The sequence below is a fragment of the Macaca nemestrina genome, chromosome 17 (assembly GCF_043159975.1).
Source record: "Macaca nemestrina isolate mMacNem1 chromosome 17, mMacNem.hap1, whole genome shotgun sequence".
Lineage (NCBI taxonomy): Eukaryota > Metazoa > Chordata > Mammalia > Primates > Cercopithecidae > Macaca > Macaca nemestrina.
Genome location: NC_092141.1, coordinates 15,904,434 through 15,931,599, shown reverse-complemented (window position 1 = coordinate 15,931,599; position 27,166 = coordinate 15,904,434). Strand labels below are relative to the sequence as shown.

The 27,166-nt window shown below is 38.9% G+C and overlaps 1 protein-coding gene across 5 annotated transcripts in view; it reads right to left on the bottom strand.

The window, feature by feature from the left end:
• The window catches only part of LOC105473504 (zinc finger protein 286A), a 32,790-nt gene extending 5,997 nt beyond the window's left edge, over nucleotides 1-26,793 (bottom strand). The window contains exons 1-7 of one of the 5 annotated variants that reach the window (XM_011727311.3): nucleotides 26,491-26,761; nucleotides 25,898-26,055; nucleotides 24,945-25,033; nucleotides 20,121-20,235; nucleotides 18,676-18,768; nucleotides 9,848-11,098; nucleotides 6,195-6,323 (exon numbers count right to left, since the gene is read on the bottom strand). In XM_011727311.3, the coding sequence (XP_011725613.2) occupies nucleotides 9,867-11,098; nucleotides 18,676-18,768; nucleotides 20,121-20,235; nucleotides 24,945-25,033; nucleotides 25,898-26,055; nucleotides 26,491-26,549 (1,746 nt within the window). In that variant the 5' untranslated portion in view covers nucleotides 26,550-26,761 and the 3' untranslated portion in view covers nucleotides 6,195-6,323; nucleotides 9,848-9,866. Of the gene's footprint in view, nucleotides 1-6,194; nucleotides 6,324-6,372; nucleotides 11,099-18,675; nucleotides 18,769-20,120; nucleotides 20,236-24,944; nucleotides 25,034-25,897; nucleotides 26,134-26,490 lie in introns of those variants that run through there. The other 4 variants (XM_071082384.1, XM_011727313.3, XM_011727310.3 and 1 more) reach the window with 4 other exon arrangements.
• Between the last annotated feature and the right edge of the window lie 373 nt (nucleotides 26,794-27,166).

Here is a 27,166-nt window from a genome sequence, read left to right as displayed (position 1 = left end):
TGGTCATAGTAACTGCATATGTTCAAATGCAATGCATGTCACTAAAAATTTCAGCTAGGACGAAAAGCTCAAGAGCTCTATTGTACAACATGTTGACTACAGTTAATAACAATGTGGTAAAACTTGAAATTGTTGAGACAGCAGATTTTAAATGTTCTCAACACACACACACACACACACACACACACACACACAAAAGATAAGTATCTGAGGTAACTGATATGCTAGACAGCTTGATTTAGCCATTCTACAACGTATGTCTGTGGCTATACATACATACACAGATTTAGCTATTCTACAATGTGTGTCTCTGTGTGTGTGTGTGTGTATATATATATGTAAAATGTGGTACAGCACAAATACATACAATTTATCAATTAAATTTTAATTCCAAAGACTTTTTTGACTAATATATAACCCAACCACAAGTTTGAGTTCTAATTAGATGTCCTTTCCAACACTTGATTTTGTCAGTCTTCCTTTTATATAATCTGGTTAGTGGATAATGTTATTTCATTTTTATTTATTTTGGTCTTCTGATTATTAAAAGGCCTGAGACCATTTTCATAAATGTTTATTGAAAATGTATATAATCAGGCTGGGCACGGTGGCTCATGCTTGTAATCCCAGTACTTTGGGAGGCCAAGGTGGGCGGATCACTTGAGGTCTGGAGTTTGAGACCGGCCTGGCTAACATGATGAAACCTACTAAAAACACAAAAAAATTAGCTTGCCATGGTGGCGGGCGCCTATAATCCCAGCTACTTGGGAGGTTGAGACGGGAGAATTGCTTGAAACGGGGAGGCAGATGTTGCAGTGAGCCAAGAACATGCGTGCCATTGCACTCCAGTCTGGGGGACAAGAGCGAAACTCCATCTCAAAAAAAAAAGACCAAAAAAGAAAAGAAATTAGCCAGGCACATGCTTGTAATCCCAGCTACTCAGGAGGCTGAGGCAGGAGAATCGCTTGAACCCGGGAGGCAGAGGTTGCAGTGAGCCAAGATTGCGCCATTGCACTCCAGCCTGTGCTTCAAGAGTGAAACTCAGTCTCAAAAACACAAAACAAAAAAGAAAACGTATATAATCATATTTTCAGGGGTCTATGCAATTTTTTATACTTTTTCTACTGTGGTATCAATCTTTCTAAATGATCTTTGAGAAGTTTTTAAAAATAAATTATTGACATAAGTTTTTGGGATTTTTGTCAGTTAAAGGTGGAAATATCTTCTCTTCATGAAAGATTTTGGTTGGGCGTGGTGGCGCACGCCTGTAATCCCAGCATTGTGGGAGGCTGAGGCAGGAGGATCATGAGGTCAGATCCAGACCACCGTGGCTAACACAGTGAAACCCCATCTCTCCTAAAAACTACAAAAGAATTAGCCGGGTGAGGTGGCAGGCGCCTGTAGCCTGTAGTCCCAGCTACTCGGGAGGCTGAGGCAGGAGAATGGTGTGAGCCCAGAAGGTGGAGCTTGCAGTGAGCTGAGATAGCGCCACTGCACTCCAGCCTGCGACAGAGCCAGACTCTGCCTCAAAAAAAAAAAAAAAAAAATTTAAAAAGAGCTTATTAAGCCGGGCATGGTGACTCACACCTGTAATCCTAGCATTTTGGGAGGCTGAGGCCAGCGGATCACAAGGGCAGGAGATTGAGACCATCCTGGCTAACACGGTGAAACCCTGTCTCTACTAAAAATACAAAAAAATCAGCCAGCTGTGGTGGCGGTCACCTGTAATCCCAGCTACTCAGGAGGCTGAGGCAGGAGAATCGTTTGAACCCAGGAGGCTAAAAATACAAAACATTAGCCGGGCATGGTAGCGGGCACCTGTAATGCCAGCTACTGGGGAGGCTTAGGCAGGAGAATCGCTTGAACCCAGGAGGCGGAGGTTGCAGTAAGCTGAGATCGCACCACTGCACTCCAGCCTGGACTACCGAGCAAGACTCTGTCTCCAAAAAAAAAAAAAAAAACAAAAAGCTTATTAATGGATAATCAATCATTGGAGATGTTAAGTTTTAGGTAAGATAGAAAAAAGGGTCTTTTAACATAGTTGTATTATATATATTTTTGCCTTGTATTTTTACGTTACAGAATGGGTCTAACTTTGGGTCAATATATGTGTTCGCTTAGTTTTTTTTAAATTTGGAAGTAACCTGAAACTTACACAAAGACTGCAATAGAATTACAAAGGATAGCCAGGTTCCTCTTAGACTGACACAGTTAACATTTAATCCTGCTTGTTTTATCATTTGCTCTTTCTATATACAAATTTTTCTTGAATCATTTGAGAGTAAATTTCGTACATTACTCTTCCTTACCTCTAAATACTTCAATATGCATTTCTCAATAATGAGGATATTATTAATACTTTACACAACCATGATATAGCTATCAACTGCAGTAAATTTAAAATCAATACATTAATCTATTCTATTGCTTGTATTCCAGTTTTGAAAAATTGAACCAATAATGTCTTTAAGAGATTTTCTCTCACACAAGACCTAGTCAAAGATCCTGTATTGTATTTGGTTGTCATGATGCTTTAGTCTCTTTTAATTCGGAATAGTTATTCAGCTTTTCCTTGTGTGACATTAATATTTTTGAAGAATGCAGTCCTTTTAATAGTCCTCATTTTGGAGTTTGTCAAATATTTCCTCATGATTAGATTCGTTATGCATTCCCAGCCAGAATAGTATACACATTATGTTATGTCCTTCTCATGGCATCACATCTGAGGCACACAATGTCCATGTGCCGCTTACTCATTATATTAATTTTGATGATGTAATCAAAGTTTTTCCCAGTTCTTCCACAATTATTTTTTGCCTTGCAATTGCTAATCATAACAATCTCTGGAAAAGATACTTCAATTCTATGCAAATATCCTGTTCCTCATCAAAATTTCCCCTTAGATTTAGCATCCATTGATGATTCTTGCTTGAATCAGTCTTTACTGTTATGGCTACGAAATGATAGTTTTCCAGCTCCAACATTCCCTTCGCATTTAACCATTGGCATAGGGTATTCTGCGAAAGCAAGGGTCCTCTGATATCGCTCATTTATTTACTTATTATCAATGTGAACTCAAGGACTACTACTTTTTCAATGGTTTACAATTCATCATTTTCTTGTTTTGCTGCTCAAATTGTTTTGGATTTAGTCAGTGAGGGTTACTTCCTGTGTCTTTGTGACCTACCTCATCATTTTTTTGAGTATTAATTTTTTTTTTTCTGGAATAAGATGTTCCAAGATCTTCTTGGAGTTTCCTTCCCTTAGACCTGCAATCAGCCATTTTTGAGGAGCCTTGGTTCCTTTTAGTAGAGAACAATGTCAGAAACCAAGATCTGGGCTCATTGCAAAGGAGGTGTCATTGCTTTCAGCCCCTTTCAGTAGACAGAGCTAGGAAATGTGTGTGCTAAGAAGGTGTAAAAGGGATGTGTGGCTGCAGGAGGTCATTTTATATGTGTTTGTGAGTTTTGCTCATCTGCTAAGCTGCCTGTCAACGTAGAGAGTTCTGATTATCTACATCCCAATTAATTTCTTTGGTTAGCAAATTTGTGATTAATATGAGTGGCTAGGAGGCTGTATGAAAACAACAGTGTCAACGAAACTGTGCAGAAAAGTTAACATAGCAAGTCCGAGCCTGCTATCTTTAGAAAGACTTGCCTACAAGATTGGCCATGGCTGGCATCTGGGAACTATAACTTTGGGATCATTCCCACTAATTCCAGAATTAAAGTGAATCACTGCTCCTAAACTGTCTGTAAAAACAATGCAGTTTATGCTGAACACCTGCTTTCCTTTTGGAAGTCTGGAGTTTTGGTACATGCTACACAGAGAGTGCCTATGTGACCAGCACCCAGTACAAACCTTTGGAATTGAATCTTTACTGAGCTTCCCTGATAGATTACATTTCACACATGCTGTCACAACTCCTTGCTGGGGCAATTGGGCAAGTCTTGTGTGACTTCACTGGGAGAGGACCCGGGGAAGCTTGTTCCTTGTTTCCTCCAGACCTTGCCACCTCATGAGCCTTTTCTGTTTACTGGTTTTGCTGTGTATCCTTTCACTGTAATAAACCACAGCCAAGAAAATGACAACATGCTGAGTCCTGTGGATTCTTCTAGTGAATCATTGAACCCGGGGGTGGTCTTGGGGATCCCTAAACATGTAAAAAGAAAATGTGATGTTTTTGTTTATCCAAAGAAAACAGGACTATTTTTCTCTTAGAGTGAAATGTGTGGTTGTTGCAGCATGCGAAAGATAGTAACACACAAAACTGGAGAGGATGCTGTAAGTTTTGGAAGGTTTGGGGAAAGTGAACTTTACTTGTGCTTTATAATAGCTGCGAATACTGAAAAGAATAAAATATATTAAAATTTGGACAAAAGTTGGCTTGATTTTGATGGGTTTATTCATTAAAATCTTTGTAAAATCTTTAATTCAAAATATTATATTTAAAAATATTCACCTTTGGTTATCTTTGCTTAAGTGATAGTTTGTTCAACAAGAGAAAGAGAAAGATTATTTACCTTCTGTGTAATCTGCCCAAATAGCAGAAATTGTCTCTCATCAGAACTACAGTTTTGTGCTTTGTTCTGTTATGCTTTTCATTATATATATATATATACACACACACACACACATACACATATATTTATATTTACATAAATGAACAAAGTCAAAACAGACCCTTATCTTGGAGCCTATGATATGGCACTCATAAACAGGAAAATGTAAGAAATACTTGGGTTTGTTTGGTATGTCCTATAGTTATTAATTAGTTCAAAATGATTGTAAGAGCTGCTCTGTTATGGGAAGAGGTGTCAGATCAAAGAGAAGGGAAACCTTCCCTAGTTTAATTTTGTATAGATATGTTACTAAAATAAATGTTTCAGAAACTATATACTTACTTATGTTTGGAAGGTCCTGGAGATGTCCACACTGTATATAATGCATTCTTACTCTCAGGGGAACACTGATCAACTCCTCTTTGAAATAATCATGTGTTATACTCCAATAAAGGATTTTACTCTCCTTCATTCTGATAATTATAATAAATTATAAATCGTTATTTATAAATTCAGATAGAATTACATGGTGCTGAGATAGCAAGAGAATGATCTGATGACATCTTCTGAATATCTGAATCCAGTCATATCTGAAGCCAGATCTCACCATGGGTTTTTAAAAATTACAGTCCTGGGGTGGAAGCGGTCACTCACACCTGTAATCTCAGCACTTTGGGAGGCTGAGGTGGGCGGATCACAAGGTCAGGAGATCAAGATCATCCTGGCCTGCATGGTGAAACCCCATCTCTACTAAAAATACAAAAAATTAGCCAGGCATGGTGGCAGGCACCTGTAGTCCCAGCTACTCGGGAGGCTGAGGCAGGAGAATGGTGTGAACCTGGGAGGCGGAGCTTGCAGTGAGTCGAGACTGCATCACTGCACTCCAGCCTGGACAACAGAGCAAGACTCCGTCTCAGAAAAAAAAAAAAAAATTACAGTCCTGGATAACCCAGCAGGTTTGAGTCACTACAACATGAGATGCATAGGTCACAAGACTGGGAACTGAATCAACCATACATAAAATTATGTTGATATGGCAGAAGAAATATTTATCTTGGTGGCTGCCCTATACCATATCGGGTCCCTAAATGACTACTGATGAGCAAAGACTCCCTGACCGGTCACAAAGGACAGGTAGCACAAGTTAGCATTAAGAACTGGCACCCTGGTGAGAGGTCCATGCTTTTTGTATAGCAGAGCCTGGCATCAAAGAATAGAAAATTATCACCAAAATATAACTCAGCAATGTGCAACAAAGCCCTTTCACATATATAATTTCACATAACCCTCACAGAAACTCTATGAAATCAATGTTGGAAATACTTTCTTAGGTTTTGTTTTGTTTTGTTTTTGAGATGTTGTCTTGCTCTGTCACCCAGGCTGGAGTACAGTGGCACGATCTCGGCTTCCGACCTCAGGTGATCTGCTTCCCTCAGCCTCCCAAAGTTCTGGAATTACAGGCTTGAGTCACTGTGCTTGGCCCATTTTGCCTAATTTTAACTGTGCTTTTTATACGAAGTTCTTCCCTCCCTTTCACCCCAATTAGCCCTACTGAATGGTGCCTATACCTGGCCTGGGGACTTAGCACTACTTGTTAGGAACTGTCGTCTTCTACTCCTTAACCTTCTTGTAGATACTTGGGCTGCTGAGGGTATCTCCCATTCCATCGCTCCAGAAGTTGTGAAGCCAGATGAACAGCTAGAAATCGGACTGGTATTCTGAACGATATGGAGATATTTTCTGGTTGGTCCTTCATTACATCTTAAAATATATTTTAAAAAGGGAAGAATTTAAAAGCAATTTATAAAAGTTTCTGACAATACATATAAAACATCTTTATTGACAAGTGAGCCAATAAGAACACATTTAGTTCACAGATAACCAAAAAATTAGAAATGCATAACATTAAAATTTCCAAGATTCACGTTGCAGTACAAACATGTGGCAGGTTAAACATCAGGCATAAAAAGGACAAATACTGAAACACAAAGGGCCAGAGATCCCAAGTCCCTTAACACTATTTAAAATGTTACTCAACTGCAAACTTCAGCCTCTGGAACCATCCCAGATAGCTACTGGTTAAGTGATATGAAGTAGGAAAAAGAAGGTTCTGGATGGTCTCAAGGAGGCTGTGCAAAGAACAGCACCAGATGGAAGCAAGAGCAGAAAGAAGTCAAGTCCCATCTTTATGATAAGCCAGAGAACAGGATGGTCACAGTTCTTCACGGGTAAACAAAAGATGGGGAAGACACAGCCACCCTTAAGTAACTTCTACTGACAGATGCTCCAGCACTTCTCTATGTAGGGGAGAGAGAAAGAGAGCACCAAGCAGGAGTGGGGGACTCTACATTTATTGTCTTCCAGTTCGTTTATATGCATTGTCTTATCTAATCCTTATGACAACTTTATGAGAAGCTGATGATTTATTCCCTTTGTTGAAACCTAATACAGATAAAGAAACTAAGACTCAGAGTAGGGAGTTTTTCAAAGTCACATGACTGCTTAGTGGGGGTGGCAGAATTCAAACTCAACTTTGGAAAGCCCATGTTGGTCTTCTTTCCTTAGTCAAATTTTTGGCCCTCAAATGAATTTATTTTCACTCAAGAATTTGGCAAGTTTCAATAACTTGAATTCTCCTGACAATATATACTAACATCCTAGAGGTAGGAGTATTTTGATACATCATTTCCCATCTCTTTTATTTTTCTGACCCCTATTAACTCTCAGTAAGTTCAACTTTTCTATTCCACCTAATTTCTCTGACTGGTTTAAATCCTTTATCCCATTTCTTGATGAATGCTCTACAACAGGGGCCGAGCAAATATTTTCTGTAAAGAGCCAAATAGTAAATATTTTAGGCTTTCAGGGACATACAACCTACTATGGGCTATATCCCCACCAAAGTCATATAATGAAACTTAATTGATGGTATTATGAAATGGGGCCTTTTGGAGGTGATTAGGTCATGAGGGTGGAGCTCTCATGAATGGGATTAGTGCCCTTATAAGGGGCTGAAGATACCAGAACTCTCCCCTTCTATCATGTGAAGACACAGTGAAAGGTGCTTTCTATTAACCAAGAAGCAGACCTCCCCTATACCCTAAATATGTTGACATCTTCATCTTGGACTTCCCAGTCTCCAAAACTGTGAGAAGTAAATTTCTGGTGTTTATAAGCTGCTCTGTTTGTGATATTAAAGCCAAAGGCACAACCTCCGCTGCAGCTACTCAGCTCTGACACTGGACACAAAAGCAGTCAAGGACAACATGTAGATGAGTAAGTGTGGCTGAGTTCCAATAAAATTTTCTTCTGAGAAACAGGTGGTGGGCCAGAGTTGGTCCATGAATCCAGGCCACAGTTTGTCAATTCCTGCTCTAAACCATTGGTACTAAATACTAAGACGATAAAAGAGGTGAGTTCCTTTTCCTGTGTGTGTTTTTTTTTTGTTTTTTTGTTTTTGGTTTTTTTTTTTTTGAGTAATGATATGGTTTAGGTTTGTATCCCCACCCAAATCTCATGTTGAATTGTAATCCCCAATGTTGGAGGTGGGGCCTGGTGCAGGGTTACTGGACCATGCAGGTAGTTTCTCATGAATGATTTAGCACCATCCCCCTAGTACTGTCTCGTGATAGAGTTCTCATGAGATTTGGTTGTTTAAAAAGTGTGTAGCACCTCCCCTCTCTCTCTTCCTCCTGCTCCTGCCCTGTGAAGATACCTGCTCTGGCTTTGCCTTTTGCCATGAGTAAAAGCTCCCTGAGACCTCCCCAGTCATACTTCCTGTACAGCCCATGGAAGTATAAGCCAATTAAACCTTTTTTAAGTTCAGTCTCAGGCATTTCTTCATACCAGTGTGAGATTGAACTAAACAGAGGAGGACAATAACAAAAAGTAGGTAAATACAAAGGCCAGAGAAATGGCAACTTCTTCATGAAGGGAAGCTGCTTATCCTTAAGCAAGTCAGTTGAGGACTATCTTGTGAGCTATTTTCTGTACCTGTTTTCCACTTATACAGGGAAGTATGCCCTGTGTCTCACAGTTGCTTCAGTTCTTCTTTACTGAGACCCTAAATATAATAACACACTGAGCCACTCAACTTCTCAGACCCTCAATATCCCTAGGGCTTTTTCTCAAATGGACACAGCATAGCTTACAGACAGCTGAATAATGTAGACAAAGGAAGTCTCCCTGACCCTTTGATTATAGAAAACCAAGGATTCATTCAGTGCCAAGGATAAAAAAGGAGGGACTTGATCAACAACCACCGTTAAGATTTTGACCTATCTGCTACTTCACGTGAACTCCCAGGGAAATGGAAAATGAAAGAAGGTCTCCACAGTAGAGGGGTAACAATGATATAAATCAATGATGATGCCAGGCGCGGTGGCTCATGCCTGTAATCCCATCACTTTGGGAGGCCAAGGCAGGCAGATCATGAGGTCAGGAGATTAAGACCATCCTGGCTAACACAGTGAAACCCTGTCTCTACTAAAAATACAAAACAGTAGCCAGGTGTAGTGGCATGTGCCTGTAGTCCCAGCTACTTGAGAGGCTGAGACAGAAGAATGGCATGAACCTGGGAGGCAGAGGTTGCAGTGAGCCGAGAACGCGCCACTGCACTCCAGATGGGGCTGCAGAGCAAGACTCCATCTCAAAAAAAAAAAAAAAAAAAAAAAAAAATCCATATGAACATAACTTAGAATTGTCTGTAAATATTATATATCCTAGTTATGGTCATCAAATTAGACAGCAGCTTGTTGAGGGAGGAAGGGAATGCTAAGGACTTTCAATACAGCCTTTTTGGTTTTTATGGATAAAAGAAATGACAGTCTAGAGGAATTGTACCATATGTATATCTAGATCTCTACTTGGGACTCAAAGAATAATAAATAACAACATTGTGTCTTCCTGATGATAAGGATATAAGCCCTCAGCCTAACCCACCCAATAAGAATTCCCTTACAAAGCAAGAGGCTTACAACAAAGCTCTGACATAACCAAGAGAGGGGAAAACTGAATTTCACAATGTTTCTACTGCTACCCACTCTCAGGGACTTCTTGAATTTCCACAAATAGCTATTTGGGAGGTTGGAGATTAAAATTTTGAAATTTCTGGCTAGATTTCATAATGATCAAATTAATGGACATAAGGAACCTGCCTATGGCTCAAAACTATGTATTACACAAATGAAATTAGATGTATACAGAATTGGTCCTCACATGCATATTATGGATGGATCTTCCACCTAAACACACAAGTATTTAATATAGTGATAAAACCAACTTACATTTCTTCACATTAATTTTTCAGGGTTGCTCTTCAGTGTGAACTCTTTGATGTCTGATGAGAGATGAACTGCACTTAAAGCTTTTCCCACACTCATTACATCTAAAGGGTTTCTCTCCGGTATGAGTTCTCTGATGTTGAATAAGAGCTGATGAATGAATGAAGGCTTTTCCACACTCACTACATTTGTACGGTTTCTTTCCAATATGAATTCTTTGATGTTTAGCAAAATTGGAGCTCCGGCTGAAGGTTTTCCCACATTCATTACACTCATAGGGTTTCTCTCCAGTATGAATTCTCTGATGTTGAACAAGATGTGTGCTCTGACTAAAAGTTTTTCCACATTCACTGCATTCATATGGCTTCTCTCCAGTATGAACTCTCTGATGCTTAGTTAGGGATGAGCAATGGCTAAAGGCTTTCCCACATTCTTGACATTTATAAGGTTTCTCTCCAGTATGAGTTCTTTGATGTTTAATGAGTGCTGATGAATGAATAAAAGCTTTATCACATTCGTTACATTCATAAGGCTTCACTCCAGTATGAATCAACTGATGCTGCACAAGATGTGTACTTCGATTAAAACCTTTCCCACATTCATTGCATTCATAAGGTCTCTCTCCAACGTGAATTCTCTGATGTGTTGCAAGGGATGAGCTTTCTGTGAAGGTTTTCTTGCATTCACTGCATTCAAAGAGAATTCTAGTATGAGTTCTCTGGTGTTTAGTTAAATTAGCTCTGTGGCTAAAAGATTTCCCACATTCATTGCAGGTATAGGGTTTCTCTCCAGTATGGACTCTCTGGTGTCGAATAAGCACTGAATGGTAGGTGAAGAGTTCACCACAATCATTACACTTATGAGGTTTTTTCTCTTTATAAGTTTTCTGCTTTTTCATTAAGTTTGATTTTTGTTTCAACCTTTTTTCAAGTGTATGAAAGGCATAAGATCCTTTGGGAACTCTGTCTTCAGTGATAAGGACAGATTTCTGATTGAAGCTTTTCCAGCATACATCATGCTCATGGTCTGTTTCCTCAGAGAGTGAATTCATGTGAGTGAACATTTCTCTCAAATGTCTCTCCTGATTTCCTGGCTGATTCTCTAACCAATTTTCACATTCAAGAACTGCTTCTAAGTTGGAGTCATAGACACTATTCCGTGTCAGTCTGTCTATTAGTGCAACTTTGCATGATTCTGCTTTGGAAAAATCTTGCACTGAAGTTGAATCCTTGCTCTGTGGTCTAGTCTCCACGTCTGAAAGACATTGGAAATGCAAATTTCCTTCGTTTCCTGTGCTCAACAAAAAGGCAGTTCTGTAATAGGTAAGAGTTAATGAAAGTGAAAAGCATGCCTTCAAGGAGCAAGTGGATTTGACTCTTTTAGATGATTTGCAAAGAGAAACAAATGGAGGAAAACAAATGTTCAGAATATGCAGAGAAAACGACTACATCCTATCCAGGAGAGTCAGAAGAGGGGAAAGATGACAAGAAATATAAGAGTAGAGATGCTGATGAAGCAATATATCCACAGATGAGCAGGCAATGCATACACAGATCAGGATGGGAAGAAATAACTTTTTATAGAATACCTACTTGTTGTGATAAATTTCTAGGCACACAACCATCTTAGTGTACAGCACAGTTATGGCTTCTAAATTTTCACTATTCCCGTCCTACTTACATCCAAATATGTATTCCATTGCCAGTTTAATCTTCCTAACAATGCTTTTATAACATTTCGCTGATCAAAAACCTCCTATGATCTCCCAAAGGCGTAATGACAAATAAATGAAATGATATATGCACAAGGCTTTGTTGAAGCACTAGTCGAGGTAGCAAAAGACTGATAACATCTCACATATCCTACCATACAGAAATGATTCAACATACAGTGGATACATACAATGGAGTACCATGCAACTCCTTAAAAAATGACAAAGATCTTTACATATTGCTATAAGGTGACCACCAGGATATATTAAGTTTAAAAAGAAAAAGCAAGATATAAATAAGTATGCACAGTTTGCTACTGTTTTATAAAGAAAAAAAAGGGGGTACAAATACATATACTATTTGCTTACATTTTAAAAAACAACAAAAAAAGGATAAACGAAAAACCAATAAAAATTTGTACCTATAGGGAAAACATCAGAACAGGGGAGAGAGGGTAGAGATGGAAGCTTAACCTCTCTAAATATATCCAATATAAATATAGTAGAATTTTTATATCCAATACAAAGCTAATTTATATAGACATAAAATATTTTCAATAGTGTAGTTCAAAGAAATAAACAGAGGAGTAAAACAGAAGAGCAAATACAGAAATAGAGTATATGTAAGAATTAAAGATAACATGAAGGTGGTATTTCAGTCAGTGAACAAAACATAGACTTGCTTTTCCAATGATGCCATGGAAACTGATTAACTATTTGAAGAAAATTAAGTTAGATGAGTCACTCATTTCATCCACTCAAATAAATTATATTCATTCATCTATCTATTCATCTTCTATCCATTTTATTCAACAAATATTTATAGAATATCTTCCACGTGCTAGGCTCTGAACTAGTCACTGGGAAAAAAGAGTCACTATGCATACAGAGGAAGAAAGAATTTAATCTAACATTCACAAGCAAAACCTGAATTGCAGTTCTGCTGCTTACTAGCTGTGTGATACTGGATAAGTTATTTAACCTCTTTATTTCAGTTTCCTTATGTGTAAGAGGGGATAATAACAGTCCCCATCTCACAAGGAATGATAGCAATACCTACCTTAATGAGCATTAAATGCAAATATTTATGAATCACTTAAAAACGCTGACACAGCATAAGTGCTACATTAAGTGTTTGTTAAATAAATAAAACATAAATTGATAGAAGGCTTGTATAGGTAGGTAGAGGCAAAGATCCTCAAGGATGGTCCATGGACCCCTGGGAAACAGTAAGTTCAAAACCGCTTTCAAAATAAGATTTAGATGTTATTTGCCTTTTTCATTGTCTCAACATTTTCAATGATGTTGTAAAGTAATGGTAAAATTGCTTACAACTTCAAACAAATGAACACAATGATACTAAACTTACTAGTAGTCCCCATTATGTACTCTTCGTTTTTTTTTTTTAATTAAAAAAAGCCAGTTTTATTTAAAAATGTCTGTGGAAGCATAAATATTATTAATTTCATTGAATTTTAACCCTTCAAGTGCCTTTTTAATATTCAGGGTTAATGAAATAGGAAATATTCATAAGGCAATTCTGTTTATACCAAAGAACAATGGTCATCTTGAGGAAATGAGTTGTGAGCTGAACCAGCCGCTTGTTTCACAGACCACCATTTTACCTGAAAGGGTGACTGAATGGCAAACTATGTTATCTAACTTGGGTATCTGGCAGACAGTTTCTCCAAAATGAACAGAGTAAACCTGTCGTATCAAGGACAACAAATGAGTTTTTTATAAAATTTGAGCTTTCAGGCAGAAATTACAATGTTTGGAAAACTTCTATCTACTACCGAGAGCTTAATGGCTTCCTAAAACTTAAAGGCTTTTCTGGTAACATCAGTTGTGATACTAAAAGTTATAATATTCAAAAATATTGCACAATATAAAGTGTCAACAAAGATCTGCATAACTTAGTGAACCAATATTGTCCAAAGACTGACAGATTTCAATACATGAAAAATTCACGGATGTGGTTTCAGATTCTACATTGAATCTAATCTTTCAGAAAGTACCACTTGTTCAGTTTTAGAGCTGTTTCAAAGAAGAATAGCCATAATTACCTGAAAAGACTATAAAATACTCCTTCCTTTTCCAACTTATACCCGTGTGATGCTGGATTTTCTCCATGCATGGCAACCAAAACAACAAGTCATATCAAGTTGCATTCAGAAGCAGTTGTAAGAATATAACTACCTTCTATTATGTCATACATTAAAGAGATTGGCAAAAGTGTAAAACAATGCCATATTTCTTAATAACATTTTTTGGTTAAAGAAAATAGCTGTTTTTAAGTAAAAAAAATACTGTGCTAACACGTAACAGGTTTATAATTTTTTATTTCTATTTTTATTTTAAGAGATGAGGTCTCACTTTACTGCTCAGGCTGCTCTCCAACTCCTGGGCTCCATCGACTCACCCACCTTGGCCTCCCAAGGCACTGGGATTACAAGTGTGGACCACCACACCAGCCAATTATTATTTTTTTATTTTTATTTTTTTGAGACGGAGTCTCGCTCTGTCGGCCAGGCTGGAGTGCAGTGGCTGGATCTCAGCTCACTGCAAAGTGAATTAGCTAATAGCTTAAATTTTTTGTTTTAACTTGTAGTATAGTAACTATTGGTAGATATAATCTACATAAATGAAACATCTTTAGGGTCTTTAATAATTTTTATAGTTACAGTAGGTCCTTTGATGCCAAAGCATTCAGAACTGCTACCCTAGAGCACAGAGAGGGAAGAAGAGTGGCTGTGAAATGAAGTTGGGATAATGAGTAAAAGCCAGATTTCGCAAGTTTTTGTAGACCTCCAGGATTCTGTCTGTTACCCTGAAGGCAGTGAGAAGCCATTCAAATGTTTCAAGCAGAGTGATGGCAAGATCAGATTTGATTACGCAAATACCAGTCTTACTACAATGTTAAGAATGAAGTATATGGGGCAAAGGTGGAATCAGAAAGATTATCACAGTAATCCAGGCAAACAAAAAAATATATAAAGGAAAATTGACCGTGAAGAAATACTTAGAATATAATTAGGTAAATACAGTAATGAATTGAATAAAGGAGAGAGGGGGAGATGTAAAGACTGTGCATAGATTTCCGCCACGTACAATTTGATGACAGTAAGTACCACTAAAACAATTACTGGAAAAGGATCCTATGAGAGAGATGGGAAATTTAGACTTATTTTAGATATTCAGTTTTAAACATGCTGTATTGAAGTATCTTTGACATAAGCAAACAAAGGAATCAAATAGTTAAGATGTTGAGAACAGCCCTGAGGAGAGCTCCAGGATGGAAATACCAATTTGGGACTCATCTTGATAGAAGGTAACTGGTTGTGGGAATGATGAGACTAATGAAGGAGTAAGTAGAGGCTGCAAACAGCTGATCAGTTGGCCAAATCGGACCTTAGACACATTTTCTTTGGGCCACACTGTTTATGCAAACTTTTAAAATTAGTTACACACAGTTAAAAATAGGGAGATTGCAGCTGGACGCAGTGGCTCACACCTGTAAACCCAGCACTTTGGGAGGCCGAGGCAGGTGGATCACAAGGTCAGGAGATCGAGATCATCCTGGCTAACACGGTGAAACCCCATCTCTACTAAAAATACAAAAAATTAGCCAGGCATGGTGGCAGGCACTGGTAGTCCCAGCTACTCGGAAGGCTGAGGCAGGAGAATGGAGTGAACCTGAGAGGCAGAGCTTGCAGTGAGCTGAGATCACACCACTGCACTCCAGCCTGGGCGACAGAGACAGACTCCATCTCAAAAAAAAAAAAAAAAAAAAGCGGGGGGGGGGGAGAAGATTACAGATAAATGCAAATTTAGGGTTTCTCTCTTGAAAACAACTGGAAGCATACTGAACGACAACAACCATTTAGAGCAGGGATTGGCAACTACAGCCTGCTGTCTACTTTGCTAAATAAATTTTTACTGGAACATACCCATTTATGTTATATTTTCTAGGGCTGCTTTCATACTACTGTGGCAGACTGAATGGCTGCAGAGTGACCATGTCCCACAAAGCCTAATTATTTACTGTCTAGCCATTTACATAAAAAGTATGCCAGCCCTTGAGCTAGAGCTAAGGGAGTAATGGTTACTCCTTTCAGTTGAGGCCTGTAGTCCTCTGGTTCACCAGTTTCCACCTTGCTTGCTTAACTCAGTGATATTACCTCCTGGCCCATGTAAGTACTCAAGTTTATGACTCCAGGTATACAAAAGGAAGGGAGATTAAAATCAAATTTTGAGGAATTAGAATATTTAATTGTTCAAAAAAGAAGGCTAAGAAGATACACTCAGAGAAGTAAGAAGCAATTCCAAATGGATTAAGAATTTAAAGAAAAAAAATAAAGAATATACTAGGAAACAGAGGCAAATATATATGTAGCCTTGGGGTAATGAAAAACGTTTTAAACAGTACTAAAAGGGCAGAAAAAAAAAAGATTGCAAAAATTAAACTTGTACATCAAAATGCATAGCAAAACTGAAAGGCAAAAACTAGAAAAAATATCTGTAACATAACAAAAGGTAAAAACCTCATACATAAGGACCTCTTAACAGATCACCATGAAAACTGCAATACCCCAAAAAAGGGAGATGGGTGGTGAGTGGGTAAGTCACAGAAACTGACAGGTCTCTGAGGTGAAACAGACATATCCATAATCACAGGGATTTTTAAAACTCTTTCAATATTCAAAAGCATAACATTTTTTAAAAATAAGAATATCCAGGAAGGATTTTCTTTATGAGCTATACATACTACTAAGTATACTAATTAAAACAGTATGGTATTGGACACAGACAGACAAGAAACAGAAGCAAGTATGCAGGGGAACTAGGTTTACCACAGCTAGCATTACAAATCAGTAACAGAAGATTATTCCATGAACAATGCTGGACTTACTGGCTTTAAGCATGGAAAAAGACAAAATTAGTTTTCCTATTTCATACCATATACAAAAATAAGTAACTGTAAAACAAAATTGAACATTTTGGAATAAAATAATCTTTCTGACACTGGGATAAAGTAGATAGACAATTTATAAAAAGCAATATTTAAAAAAAAATCTGTTACTAAAAATTTTAAATGCTATATGCCTAACACACCAGAAAATAAAATACACCAAAGATTAGAAGAGCCAATTTCTTCTCACTGATTTGCAATGCTACTTCTGTCATATATTAGTACCTAAAATATATGAAGAACTCCACCAAATCAAGAGAAAAGACATAAACAGCCCAATCTCAAAAAGCAGGCAAAGGTTATCAACAGGTAACTCACAAGAAGAAACTTGAATAGCCAACAAACATGAAATGCTGAAACTTGTATTTATCACTCAGAGAAATAAAAATTTTAAAACATCATTTTGCATCCGTCAGATTGACAAAAATTACCAAGTCTGATAACTCAACTGTTGGCAGTTCCTAGTAAAGCTAAACATGTGATGATTTAAGACCTACTAATTCTTCTTCTGGTTATTTCCCTAAACCAGCTCTCAAGATGAACATAAGGAAAAAAAAAAAAAGATGAACATAAGGAATCAATAAAAGGACGATCACTGCAACTGTTACTAATGGCAAAAAAATAGACTATTCAGTTTATTCATACAATGGACTTATTACTCCACAGTAGTTAAAATGAATAAACATAATTCACATATATTAACAGATTAATATCAAAATACAATGTGAACTTTAAAAAATCAGACTACATAAGAAAAAGTGTAACAAAACACATATTGTTTTATACACATATGTATATATGTCTCTGTGTATATATACACATACACAAACACTGAAATGATTCACACCATTTCAAGATATAATGGTTACTTCTAGGGGAGAAAGAGAATAAAAGCGTTTCTTTTTTTTTGTTTTGAGACAGAGTCTCTCTCTGTCGCCCAGGCTGGAGTGCAAAGGCATGATCTCAGTTCACTGCAACCTCCGCCTACTGAGTTCACGCAATTCTCCTGCCTCAGCCTCCCAAGTAGCTGTAATTACAGGTGCCTGTCACCATGCCCGGCTAATTTTTTGTATTTTTAGTAGAGACAGGGTTTCACCATGTTGGCTAGGCTGGTCTCAAACTCCTGACCTCGGGTGATCCAGCCATCTTGGCCTCCGAAAGTGCTGGGATTACAGGCTTGAGCCACCACGCCCGGCTAAGAATAAACGGGCTTTAACTGAATATGTAATATTTTTTATTTCTTAAAAAATAAAAGATGTCACATAACTCAAAAGGATGGCTAAAATGAAAACAAGCAATACTAAGTGTTGATAAGCATGTGAACAACTAGAACGCACATACTCTGCTGCTGGGAATGTAATTGGTACAATGACTCTAGAAACTTTTTTGGCACTATCTACTAAAAATGAGTATGTATCTATCCTATGATAAAACAAGTCTACTTGTATGTATATATCCAAAAGAAATACATATATTTGTTCACCAAAAGGCATTTAAAAAGTGTACACAGCAGCATTATTCAGACAGCTAAAAACGGGAACTATCCAAATACTCATCTTCAGAAGAATAAACTGGTATATTAACAAAATGAAAAATTACACAACAATGAAAATGAATAAATTACAATGACATGCAACAACATGGATATATCTCACAGCTAATGTTCAGTGAAGGAACCCAGACACAAGAGTATATACAATATGATTCCATTTATAGAAAGTTCAAGAACCATCAAAACTTGGTGCTATAAGTTAGGATAAGGTTACCCTTGGGAGGAGGGAGGGGCCTGAAAGAGGGCACAAGGGTGCTTCTAGAGGTGCTGGTAAGGCCGTTTTCTTGATGTGGGCAATCATTACATGAATGTGCTAAATTTGTGAAAATTCATCTAACTGTATGAGTTTTATATTGTAAGAAAAAGGAAGAAAGAAAAGAGGCAAACGAAGCAAAATATTAGTATGTGTCTAATCTCTGTGATGGATATATAAATGTTATTTTATTTTCTGGACTTCTGTATATATTTAAAATGCTTTAGAATTTTTAAAAAATTAAAAAATAAGGGCACACAGGTACTTTCTTAAGCACCAAAAAGTATTTCTTCATTGTCCTGCTGGGCTATCATCTCTGAAGACTCCCATCTATCTGGCTCACCTGAATAGCTGCTTTTGGGGGTTTTTCTCTCAAGCTTCAATGGTTCTTTTCCATTCTCCAAGTTGTAGTTCTCAGGTTTGGAAACTGGAAGCCCTATTCATTTAAAAAAAGAAAAAGACAGAAAGAAGAAAGTAATGGGAGTAAGTTATTTGTGGAAGTTTTCCTCCAGCAGGTTGAATTGTTACATATTCCTTCGTGAATTCCAACTTTATTTCTTATTTTTTTAATTTATAAAAATTTACTTTTTACTTTTTATTTTTAAAGTTAATGGGATCTCACTATATTGCCCAGGCAGGTCTCGAACTCCTGGGCTCAAGCTATCCTCCCACCTCTGCCTCCCTAAGTGCTGGGATTACAGGCATGAGCCACCACGCCCAACTTTCATGGCCACTGTCCTGCTGGACTTATTTTTTTGCAATGGGTATAAAGATCTAAATTGGAATATGGTCTCAACCTCTTGATCTACAAAGACAAAGTATTATAGGAAGAGCTGAAGTAAGGGAGGGTGAACCTCTAAATAAAGCTTAAAATATCTACAGCAAGAGTTTGGGCCTGGTAAGGAGTTCAACTGGATTTGTAAATACAAATATTTTCCACTGTCAGAAAAGAAAGGAATTTCTCTTTATTTCCTTATTGTGCGAGGAAACTTTAGAGAGATGTTGCAAATTGGTCCTTACCTCAGGAAAGGAGGAAAAAGTGGGACCTCAATGGCAGCACCACGTAACTGTAATGGTGGTAACTGAAGTTTTATCTTCTAATGTTTTTCCTTTCCTTCTTCAGTTACTAGAAGTCACTTTCTTAGGGGATTTTTTTTTTTTACATGAGGTTTGGGAGGGGCTAACAGTCCCCTCCACCCCTCACACAATCATATGCATGCACGTGTGTATGCGTGCATGCTGGTAGGCCCAGGATCTAAAACTGGCCACAGAGTACTCAATCTTTCTGGCACTAGAGATTGATTCACCGATGGGCCTGTGACCTTATTTGCTGAAACCCCCAGGAAAGAAGCATTTTCTTTTTTAGCTTAGCTATCTAACTGGAAGAATAACATAACCCTGGGATCCCCACTGGCCATCTTTGCCACATAGGGAAATCCTAAGAATAAAGCTAATACAGAGCAAAACCAAGCCAATTGATTAAAATAAATCAATGAATACAGGAAATTCTTGATAATATATTTGGATCCCTGAAAAATCAAGATTTTTTTCCCCTTTAAGCGTATGAGTTAAGTTTCTGTCACTTAAATCCAAAGAATCCTGATACAAAACAAGCACAAACATTTCATCAAGAATCTAAAGCAAAAACAAATTTTCCACATAGGCCAAAAAGAATTAACACTTTTTGACTCCTGAATCCAAAGGTGAAGGCTTTGTTATTTCACTTTCATTAAAGTAATGATGTTCCCATAAGCAGATTCCAGAATCACAATGATAATCCATTCTTACAAAGTGAGACCAGGTTCCTATAGTTCTCCAGCATCACATCCCTTTGTGCAGGATCCAGCTTCCCCCACTCCTCTGGCGTAAAGTCCATGGCCACATCCTTGAATGTCACTGTTTCCTAAGACATAAAACATCTTTTTCAACATCTTTCCCTTGATAACCTCTCTTTCATCCCCCAGTTTCTGCTGGCCCTGGAGCAAAAGCCTGAGATGCACTTAACAGGGGAACTGACTATGATAAATGACAAGTATTCTGATGGTCATCAGATTCAGAGTACTTTATGTAAAGGGTAACTATCAATTATGTGCCAGGCACACTATGCTAGATTCAATATGAGAACTAAAAGATGACCCTGGTTTCTCCATTGAGAGACTACAATTTTTCTGGGGAATAAAGTATTAAAATATGAACCAATGAGTCAACAATGTAGTTTGATTAAAGTAAAATATAAGAAGAGGGAAATATATGTCATGTCTACATAATGCTTCTCTGAGTCCTCAATAAAAAATTGATGAGTCAATCTAGCCAATCACAAGATGAATTGCAATACAGAACTTGGAAATGGAGAAGTCGTGGAAAGAAAAGACAGCAAAAACCAATCCAGTTAAACATGAATTAATTCAAGGCAAAAAGCATTAAATTGGAAAATAGCTCCAATTTATGAGATACGACTCATAAATATTTACATATAAAATATCATAAGATTATACTTCTATAAGACAAAAAATACAAAAACCTTTAAGGAGATAGATATATATCTGCATTGAACATGCACCTTTAAGTAAACCCATAGACAACAGGAATAGTATTTCAAGGTTACTGAAAGAAATATGCGTCAAATGCTCTAACTGGATAGAAAACACCTTCTGTTTAAACATTCATGTAACATTTGCAAAAAGTAACAAAGTAAATTTCAGTACATTCCAAAAATAGAACAGAATAATTTATAATAACTGAGAAAATATATCAAAATACGAAAATGATGATGAAATAAAATAGGAAAAAAAATGCCAAATGGCTAAAACTGTATTCAGAGGAAATTTCATAGCTTTAAACACTTCCATTTCATTTTTTTAAAACGTAAATAAATGACCAGAGCACACAAATCAAGTTAGAACAAAAAACAAAAGAAAAGAGAAATATTTACAACATAAAGGCAGAAATTTTTACAAGAGAAAAATAAGACAGCTGGAAAATCTGAATAAGGTCAGTAGGTTATAGTATTATGCCAATGTGAATGTCCTGATTTTGAAAAAAGAATAATAAAGCAAAGTAAAATATAAATTTTTGCAAAATCTGGGTGAAGCATATGCAAGTTCTTTGTGCTATTTTCCACACTTCTTTTTTTTTTTTTTGAGACGGAGTCTCGCTCTGTCGCCCAGGCTGGAGTGCAGTGGCCGCATCTCAGCTCACTGCAAGCTCTGCCTCCCGGGTTCACGCCATTCTCCTGCCTCAGCCTCCCGAGTAGCTGGGACTACAGGCGCCCACCACCTCGCCCGGCTAGTTTTTTGTATTTTTTTAGTAGAGACGGGGTTTCACCGTGTTAGCCAGGATGGTCTCGATCTCCCGACCTCGTGATCCGCCCGTCTCGGCCTCCCAAAGTGCTGGGATTACAGGCTTGAGCCACCGCGCCCGGCCTTCCACACTTCTTATGTCTAAAATTATTTCAAAGTAAAGCTACTATACGGAAAATAATCTAAGATTTAAGAAATAAGAGAATTATTCCCTTAAGATAAAATAATACGTAAAAATCACTCAGTAGCCCCTAAGTAGAAAAGACATTATGAGGAAAAATGACCTTTAGCCTAGAATCTGCATATACATAACTAAATCAACATTCAGTGGGGATTAAGTGCCAAACGATTAGAAGAAAAAGCCAGAACAACAAAGATGCAAACCATTGCACAAACAGCAGGAAAAAATACAAAAGAGGAAACAATAAAGCACAGGAAACAGAATTATAAAAATCACATGGCAAGAAAAGTTTGAAATGCATGTATTATACGTGAATGAGCAAATTTCCCTTATAAAAAGGTTTTTTAAAAAAGCCACATCCTATATACAGAATAGGCCATCCAAACAAAATATTATTGCTAGGTTGGGTACTGGTGGGTAAATGGAAGGAAATATAGTATACCGTATGTCTGAATATAGTAGTGCAAGCACAACAAAAAATGTGAAAAAATATACATAGTAGAGAGAGGCAGGGACTGAATTTGAGGGGAAAGTAGCATTACTTTACATTTCTGTATGTCTGTGTTGTTCACTTTGTTACAACGAAGAAGAACTAAAACCTTAATATTTTTAAAAATCTATTAAATCAAAGATAAAAAATAGCCCAGGCAAATTCTAATAAGAAAAAAAGCTCCAACATTGCATTTTAAATATCTAATAAAATGCACAAAGAACAAAGAGAGTTTTTAAAATTTTCCATGATAGTTTCAATCAGCTTGATGCTGTTAATAGTGTTGAATCTGATATCAAAATATTGAAATATATATTCACACTTCTGGTACCTGTGCCCTAATTTTCCCCTAGCTACTATGCCTGGCCACTTTGAATCTGTGTAGTTCAGGTAGTACTGACTCCATCTCTGACTCACGGGTGGGATGTGTGCGTGTGCGCACGTGCGTGTGTGTGTTTGTAGGTATATTTTATGGAGAATTACATTTCAATTTGGCCAATATCTCATCCAGGAATAGGCCTAATACCCCATTAGAGTCAATCCCAGCACTTCTGCAATAATGACTAGAAAAGAATCTGCCCTTTTTCTCTGGCCTTCAACACAGGAAGATGTAAGCCTAAACTTGTTAGGGGCAACAATAGGAGAAAATCCTGTTTAACAACAAAACCCATGGCGAGAAAAGAAAAGGTCAGCAAAATGAAGAAATAGATTTTAACATTCTTGTTTGAGCCCTATATGTAGCCAGACCTAGATTTTTCCATTAGTCAGTAGTTACTTCTTTTCACTTAGGCCCATTTGAAGTGATTTCATCAGCTACAACTTAAAGCTTCTTGACTAATAAAGCCTTCAAGACTAATGTAAGACAGGTAAGAAGCCAATGGAGACAGGCAAGTACATAAAGGACCCTGAAAAGTCACTTTTACAAACACTATGAACATGCAGTATCTGCTTTTCACACCTTGGATTATAGAAGCAAAGAGAAAGGCTGATTGAGGAATCTCTGGGTTGTAGTATGCCACACATACCATGGAAAGCTCCTTTTTTCCTACTCCTTTTTTTTTTTTTGAGACAGTTTCACTCTCACCCAGGCTGGAGTGCAATAGCCCTATCTCTGCTCACTGCAACCTCTGCCTCCTGGGTTCAAGTGATTCTCATGCCTCAGTCTCCAGAGTAGCTGGGATTACAAGCATGCGCCACCACGCCCAGCTAATTTTTGTATTTTAAGTAGAGATGAGGTTTCACCATGTTGGTCAGGCTGGTCTTGAACTCCTGACCTCAGGTGATCTGCCTGCCTCGGCCTCCCAAAGTGCTGGGATTACAGGCATGAGCCACTGTACCCAGCCCTAACTTCTTTTAATAAAAGTTTCAAACATACAAAAGTTGAAAGATGAATGCAATAATCACTGATACAGTACAATCACCACTTAAATTCAAAAATTATTATTATTATTATTATTTTTTGAGACAGTGTTTCCCTCATTGCCCAGGCTGGAGTGCAGCGGTGCGATCTTGGCTCATTGCAACCTCCACCTCCCAGATTCAAGTGATTCTCCTGCCTTCGCCTCCCGAGCAGCTGGGACTACAGGTGCGTACCACCACGCCTGGCTAATTTTTTCTATTTTTAGTAGAGACGGGGTTTCACCGTGTTAGCCAGGATGGTCTCAATCTCCTGACCTAGTGATCCACCTGCCTTGGCCTCCCAAAGTGCTGGAATTACAGGCATGAGCCACCACGCCAGCCAAAAATTCTTAGTATTTGTCATATTTACCTTTTAGGAGAGAGGGGCCAACAATATAGAAGTAAGTTGCAGACATGATCATACCTTAGCTTTCACCATCTCAGAGGGCTGGATTCTAACTCTTTAAATTATGTCTTCACAGGCTTTCCTTTTCCAGTAGTTCTTTGAACTATGTGAGTACTTATTATTATTATTATTTTTGAGACAGAGTCTCCCTCTGTCACCTAGGCTGGAGTGCAGTGGTGCGATCTCGGCTCACTGCAAGCTCCGCCTCCCGGGTTCATGCCATTCTCCTGCCTCAGCCTCCTGAGTAGCTGGGACTACGGGCGCCCGCCACCACACCCGGCTAATTTTTTGTATTTTTAGTGGAGATGGGGTTTCACCGTGTTAGCCAAGATAGTCTCGATCTCCTGGCCTCATGATCTGCCCGCCTCAGCCTCCCAAAGTGCTGGGATTACAGGCGTGAGCCACCACGCCCGACCGAGTACTTACTACTTTTACAATCACTTCAGCATTTAAGTGCTTTCTTAAATTGCTACTTAAAGTCACATACATGCTGTTTGCTCTAAAGAAACAAGTTTTAAGAGGTATGTACCACATTATATTTAAAATAGTTTCTCACATTACCAAGCACAGAAATGAGCATAGTAGGCTAAGAAAGGGAAATGCTGCTTACCTGTCTGTTGAGGGACAATAAACACTAAATAGGGAAGAAATCCATCCAGTGTTATAAACAGAAAACATTTTCTTCTGAGTCCATTAGTCTCTTGACTAGTCTCTTAGATTTAGAACTCAGCTCTGTAGATGGGCTTTAGTGGATAAAGAAACTCCACATAACGAAGAAGGGAGCGTATCTGTAGTCAAGAAACAAGGTGTAATTCCAATAATTAGCAGACTCACTCACCTGGGATCTGGCCGTGAGGCGCAGAGCAGCCACTTCTCCCTCTTCTGTGCTCTTCTCTTGGAAATGGGGAGAGTCCTGGGAAGACAGAGCTAACCACAAGAAAGCAGTAATGATGAGACCTAGACTTAACTTGCCATTCAGATTTAAAGTCTAAAAACTGCTTCAACATACTATATGTGCTGCCTACAAACACTGTGACTGAAGGTACCCCAAAACAACCGACCTCCTCCCAGGACCCTTGTCCCAGGATGTACGGGAATATTGCTACTCTGGGCTCAAGTTCAGTTGCTATAATCATAACACATTCTGTAAGATGGCATCCTTTGATCTAGAAATTAGAATATGTCAATTTCCCAGCTTAATCGATACTCATTGGTTCTCACTCTGAAAGTTTATTTATAATGTAGATTGCTGGACGCCAACTCAAAGTAATAAGCATTAGTTGAGCCTGGGGTACAATCTAGAAATCTAACAACCACCCCAGGGGGAATTCTGGTATAGGAGGTCACAGCACAACTTTCATGAAACTGGTCAGGTAGAATTGAAGTCAGTCATTAACTACTATGCCTGTTTTCTCCTATGTAAAACAAAATATTTTTGACAACCAAAGAGCTAAATTCTCAGCCTCAATGGAGACTAGCATGATATAATCATTTGGGAGGAAGAGTACATGAGAAAATGAAGTAATTGAGGCTTTTTTGCTCATGCCACAGAAGTTAACATTTCACTCACATTTTGGGGGTAGCTGTGTAGAGTCCACAGTGTGTCCAGCTGCCATGGAAAGGGCAGTGCTCCCATACCAAGCCCTTCAGTCTCACTTAAAAAGCCCATCCATCCCCAAGACAATGGAGACAGCCAGCCAAGAGCCACCTCCCTTGAGCCAACCGTTCTCCCTTCAGGAGCAGGAATTTCGTCCTTTCACGCCACAAGTTCAACACGTCCGCAATTCTCACCTCTTTTCTCAGGCATTTCAGTCAAATCTGTCTCCATGATCATCACCTCCTCCTTGTTCTGGAGATTCTGCTCTTCAGCCCAATTCAGATCTCCCTGGCCAGACGAGTTAGAAGACCCCCGGGCCTCGGGGTCCCACTTCCTGCTTCCCTCCTGGGCTCTAATGAAAGGCCTGGGTTAGATCGGGTCGGGTTTCTTTCTCACCGTGGAGTCTGCCTCAGTCCTACGGCGCTGGAGCCTGGAAGCCCGGGGACAGCATCCCTGAGGCTGGGTCCTCAGGTGTCTGTCCCTACCGCTTGGAGCTGTCCCTGGGGGAACCGGGCGCCTGGAAGAGGTGACGCTGGGGCATCAGGAGTTTGGACAAATTCTGCCGCGCTCGGGGCACTGACCCAGGACCCCGCGACCGCCCCGCCCGTCGCACAACCGCGTCCCCGGAGGAGAGGATCAGGCCAGAGTGAGAAGGGACGGGGCTCATGGTCTGCCCTCGAGGCCCCTTTAACAAACGCGCACTCTAGCCCCGACTCGGCACACAACGACCCTGGTAACCACCGCCGAGGCTGAGCGGAGACGAGCGACATCACCACAACCAACTCACCTCCCATCCCGGGCCTCACAAAGGGTACGAACTTCTTTGGCCAGCTCGGAGTCGCGCATGCGTAAGAAGGAGCGGAGCCAGGCGGGCCGCTCTCATCCCGCCCGGAACTACAATTCCCAGAAGCCCCTTGGCATCTCCAGACCCCGGTTCCCCGCAGGTGGGAGCACCAGTGGTGCGGCTGGGAGAATCGGAGGATCGAAGCGCTCCGTCCGTCTCGCGAGAGTATGAAATAGCATCTCGGGTGTTTAATCCTCCCGGCAAGGGAGGGAGGGAGCAGGGGAGACGCGGAAAGAAGTCAGGGTCAGTCCCCGCGCTTTGTCTGCAGAAGCTCCTGAGGCACGGTGCTTAGGGCTGCTGAGTTCGACCGAAATTACTCCGGTGTAAAATGCATTAAAATACATCGCTTTTATCCATATTTTGTGCTCCCAGAACTCATCCTTTGCTTTCAAAACATATGAAGGATATTTTTAGGAAGAGCAGGTCCCTCTTTGTACACTGAGTCCGATGTTCCTGTATCCACAGACTACTTGTAATCCTAAAAATTCATGTATTTAAAATGAGTTGAAAAGATAGAACCTGTTTTAACAAATTTAAGCAACAGGTTCTTTGCAGACATAAACATTAGTTTAAATGTATCATAAAAGGTGGTTCTTTCAAGGGACCGTTATTCAGTCTC